Source organism: Eptesicus fuscus, chromosome 6, assembly GCF_027574615.1.
Source record: "Eptesicus fuscus isolate TK198812 chromosome 6, DD_ASM_mEF_20220401, whole genome shotgun sequence".
NCBI lineage: Eukaryota > Metazoa > Chordata > Mammalia > Chiroptera > Vespertilionidae > Eptesicus > Eptesicus fuscus.
In genome coordinates this window covers 25,238,268-25,242,913 of record NC_072478.1, presented here as the reverse complement: position 1 = coordinate 25,242,913, position 4,646 = coordinate 25,238,268, and the positions used below count along the sequence as shown (strand labels likewise).

At 50.8% G+C, this 4,646-nt stretch overlaps 1 protein-coding gene across 1 annotated transcript; it reads right to left on the bottom strand.

Moving 5' to 3' along the window:
• Positions 1–552: 552 nt before the first annotated feature.
• On the bottom strand, positions 553–1,431 carry NFILZ (NFIL3 like basic leucine zipper). The gene has a single exon (XM_028137197.2). It carries the CDS (start codon positions 1,429–1,431, stop codon positions 553–555), a length of 879 nt encoding a protein of 292 aa, XP_027992998.2.
• Between the last annotated feature and the right edge of the window lie 3,215 nt (positions 1,432–4,646).

Below are 4,646 nucleotides of genomic sequence, written 5' to 3'. Positions count from 1 at the left end.
CGGAACCCCAAAGCCAGGAGGGTGTCTTCCTACTTGTCACTACGCTGAGCACAGAGGGAGGAGCACCAAGATCATAAGTGGGTGGGTGTGGGGACAAGTGAATTGTAAATAAATGAGAGAATGAATCAATGAACAAATGATAAACAAGTGAGTACAAAAATGAGCGATTAAATGAATACTGGTAAATGAATGGAAGAGCAGACAAATGGATGGATGGATAGATGAAAGGGAAGGAGGAAGGAAGGAAGGAAGGAAGGAAGGAAGGAAGGAAGGAAGGAAGGAAGAAAGGAAGGAAAAGGTAATTACCCAAAGCACATATTTTACACAGGACAGGAGCCATGGTATGATCCAAGATAGAACCCCATACCTCCTTCTAGAGGCCTGGTCACTGAGAAGTAGACTCCCCCACCAGCCCCTCACCCCTGCTTCTCACAGGCCTTGCCCAGTACTAGGAGCCGGGTCAAGGCCAAGCCACTCATCCCCCCCAGATAACCCATGCTCAGCCCCACCCTCCACCCACTTTGCAGTCCTGGCCCTGCCCAGGGGAAGCCCTCAGAGGGGTCCCTGGCCCCCCTTGCAGCCTCCAGGTGCTCTGCCATAGGCTCGGGACTTGATGCGCAGTTTATGGGGCAGGGAGGGCTGAGCCAGACACCCGGGATGGTTCCCTGGGGCGGAGCTGGCCATCCCAGATGGCAACCCCATGGGATCAGCAGTGGGTGTCAGTAACACCTCTGAGGCCCCCGAGGCCTGGCAACCAGTTTGCACAGGAGACCATAGCCCCCAGCAGGGCCAGAGCTCAGGTCTGGGTCCCCCATGCCCACCCAGGATGTGACAGCTGAAGAAGGTCTTGGCTGGGACAGCAGCTTGCAAGGCCACATCCACATCCATTCTCTTGGGGTCAGTGGGGGCAGGGTCCTGGGGGAACCTGGAGGAAGTGGCCAGGCCAGTCCACCTGTGAGCCACTTGGCAGGCCTGGCATCCTGGAACCCCAGCGTCCAGGCAGCACGGCCTCAAGACGCAGCCATGCGAGCCAGGCAGAGCTGGGAGTGGTCCAGCCTCGGGGAGGGCGTGTTCCGTCCAGGGGGACGTCCACAGCAGAGCCTGCAAGGGCAGGCTCCGGGCGGTGCCAGCGGGGGACAGGAGGCCAAGGTGACGCTTGAGCGCCCTCAGCTCAGCCCTGAGCAGAGCGTTCTCCTGGAGCACTGCGGCCAGCCTGCCCTCCAGGGCCTGGTCATTGAGGCGCCGCTTCTCCCGGGATCTCTTGGCTGCTTCGTTGTTCTTCCGCCGCTTCTCCCAGTAAACCGTGTCCTTCTTCTCTGCCGGCAGGAACTCGCGCTGCCTGCGCAAGGCCGGGCCCCTGCCCCGCGCTCCCTGCAGGATCTTGCTGCAACCTTGGAGTGCATCTGGCAGGCCCAAGAGACCCAAATCCATGGCTACCTGTGGGACCTGAGGAACAGGGAAGAGGTCTTGGCCTGGCAGCAGGAGGCTGACCCGGAGGACCCCTCCCTCTCATTTACCCTCCACCTTCCCCCGTGCGGGAGGGGTGCAGGTGCAATGGGAATTTGTCCGGAGACCAGTGTGGGGGCAGAGAGAGGTGAATTTGAGAGAATGGGAGCTCCTGGGATGGTTTGATGCCTGATGGAGGCGTGGATGAGGCCGCGAGAGAGAAGCCACTCTTCTGGGAAAGGCGACCACAGTCATGGGTGGGGAGGGCAGTGGGCACTATAACCTTTGGGAGGGTTCCTTCCCCAACGTTCTTACCCCTGAGAAGGTCAGCAGACAAACCAAGGGCACAGTTCAACCTGAGCTCCAGGGTGAGATGCTTAGAGGCTCTGGAGGAAGCAGAAGAAAGCCTGAACCTAGAAAGAGAGAATAATTGTCCACAGAGTTAATCTAAGTCAAGTCGGGGTTAGAAAATAACTCACAATTTATCTGAACTGTGCCCATTTGTATACCAAGGTCTCCACCTGTGACCAGTTTAATGCCTGCCCATCCATTCATAAGGTCATCTATTTACTCATCCACTCACTCAACTGTACATTTATCTATTCTTCTACCAACCTCCCAACTAACTCCCCGTCCACTCATTTGTCCATTTATCCACCCATCCACCATCTTACTTATCTCTCCATACACTCATTCAAGTATCCACCTATCCCCCATCCATTCATACAAGCATCTGTCTAGCATACACTCATTCACCCATCCATCTAACTTCCTATTCATTCACTGACAGATTTTTAAAGAAATAATATTGTGCCTACAGGTAACAAAGAAAAATACACAAATATGACATCATAAACATTTTTAAATTTCATGCATCAAAGATACTATTCACAAAGTAAAAAAGACAACCCACAGAATAGGAGAAAATATTTGCAAATCACATAAGGGGTTAATATCCAGAATATATAGAAAACTCCTAAAACTCAACAACAGCAACAAAAACCTGATTCAAAAGTGGGTATAGGACTTGATGAGACATTTTATCAAAGAAGATTTACACATGGCCAGTAAGACAATGGGAAAATGTTCAACACCACTAATCATTAGGCAAATGCAATTCAAAGCTACAGTGAGATACCACCTCACAACAAATCCGATGCAACTATCAGAAGACAGCAAGTGTTGGACAGGATGTGGAGAGATTAGAACACTTGTGAACTGTTGGTGGGAATGAAAAATGCTGTCGCCATGTGGGAAACAGTACCCACGCCTGGACCTCCGCTGAAAACTCCTAGTCCTAGCCAATGCCCTGAACACTCCTCCCCACAAACACACACAGATTGGAACCTTAGAATTCTGGCATAGGCTTATAAAAGTGTGAACTCTCAGATTCCTAAAAGCAGTGCTCAGTTCACACCCATCTTCCCACAGAGGATGAAAATAAACAAGTGAGGAAGATACTACATGAATTTTTTTTTTTTTTGGACAAACCAGTGTGTGATGCGTGAATGTTTTTTTAGAATGAACCAATGAATGCATGAATATTTTTGGATGAGCCAATGAATGCATGAATAGTTTTTGCATGAACCAATGAATGCACGAGTATTTGAATAAAAATGTCACCTCAATCATTTTTACCATAATAAATTTAATTTTAAAAAAGGATGCCCTAACCAGTTTGGCTCAGTGGATAGAGCGTCGGCCTGTGGACTGAGGGGTCCCAGGTTCAATTCCGGTCAAGGGCATGTACCTTGGTTGCAGGCACATCCCCAGCAGGAGGTGTGCAGGAGGCAGCTGATGATGTTTCTCTCTCATCGATGTTTCTAACTCTCTATCCTTCTCCCTTCCTCTCTATAAAAAATCAATAAAATATTTTTTTAAAAAAAGGGATGAGTGAAATGTGAATGAAGGAACAAATGAGCAGATAAAAGTAATGCTCAAGGGCAGGACCCTGAGAATGGAGTGTCATGAGCCTGAATGGGTTCTCTCTTCCTTAGAGGGTTGTGCCGGGGTCTTTCACCACCCACACAGCTCATCTAAGCCCCAACCAAAATAAGTCCCCAGACCAGCTCTCACTCAGCATCCTTGTCCCAGTAGCCACAGCATCCTCCTGACACCTGCCTGGCCACGTCCTGGGGGGCCCTCAGACAGGGTACTGACCACCATTCTAACTTCAAGGATGCTGACCAGAGCCCAGGCGTTGATGTGAATCAGCATGGAGGTCCAAGGCACATGTCAGAGCCCTGGGGCCAATGCATGGGAGGCACCAACCTGGCTCTGGAAGACATCATGGGGTGGCAGGCAAGCCCAGAGATGACTGGACCAGGGTCCAGCTGGGCTGGAAAGGAAGGGAGACACAGAACAGGGTTCTGTTACGCCAATTCAAAACCAGCAGTTGCCCAAGGAAGAAGTTTGTGCATGGGGTGATGGTCAGATAGAGGAGGGACAGACTGTCTCTCTGCTTGAGTCACTCCTCTCTGTGGCTTGGCCAGAGGTCCTCTAACCACCACCTCCCACACCTCTAGGGAGATGGCGAAGTAGATAGCTCCGCTGCCCGAGTTTATTTAGAGAAGACACAGTGAGGGTTGGGTTGGGTTGGGCTGGGTCTTTCTGTGGTCACAGAAAGGCCGTGCTAATGGAGGGCGGTGAGATAGGGAACGCTCCTTGTGAAACAGCATCCAGTGGGTGAGGAAACAGATAAAGGGTATCCCCCAAAGATGGCCCAGTCAAATTTAGCCCCATCAGCCTCTTCAGCCTCCCTGACCAGTGGCAATCAAAGCTCTGCTTGTTTTCTCTGCATGACAGGGAGATCATTCACTCTAAAGTCAGCCCTGTGAGGCTGGGTAAGCTGTCAAGGTTAAGAAAGCCCTTCTGGAATGGAGCTATTATCCAACCTCACGGAACCTTTCCATGTTGGAATTCATTTTCTCTTTGTGCCCATGAAAATCTTCTCCTCCCTCTGGCCCAAAAAACACTTTTGGAACTTGACGCATCAATGCTCATGATTCCCCCATCACTACTCTAGTCTGCTTTCCTCCAAGGAAAGCTTAGGGAGCACCTGCTATGTGTCTGGCACAAGCAATGTCACCATTTGCACTCATCACAAACCGAGGCTCAGAGAGGTCAAGTGACTTACCTGAGTCAGCACAGCCAGACTCCAGAGCCCACACCTTTTCTAACACACTTTTCCCTTCTTACAC

Bases quoted from the DNA above. Each gene is read 5' to 3' on its own strand.
- NFILZ (XM_028137197.2), bottom strand. From the start codon at position 1,431: ATGGATTTGGGTCTCTTGGGCCTGCCAGATGCACTCCAAGGTTGCAGC.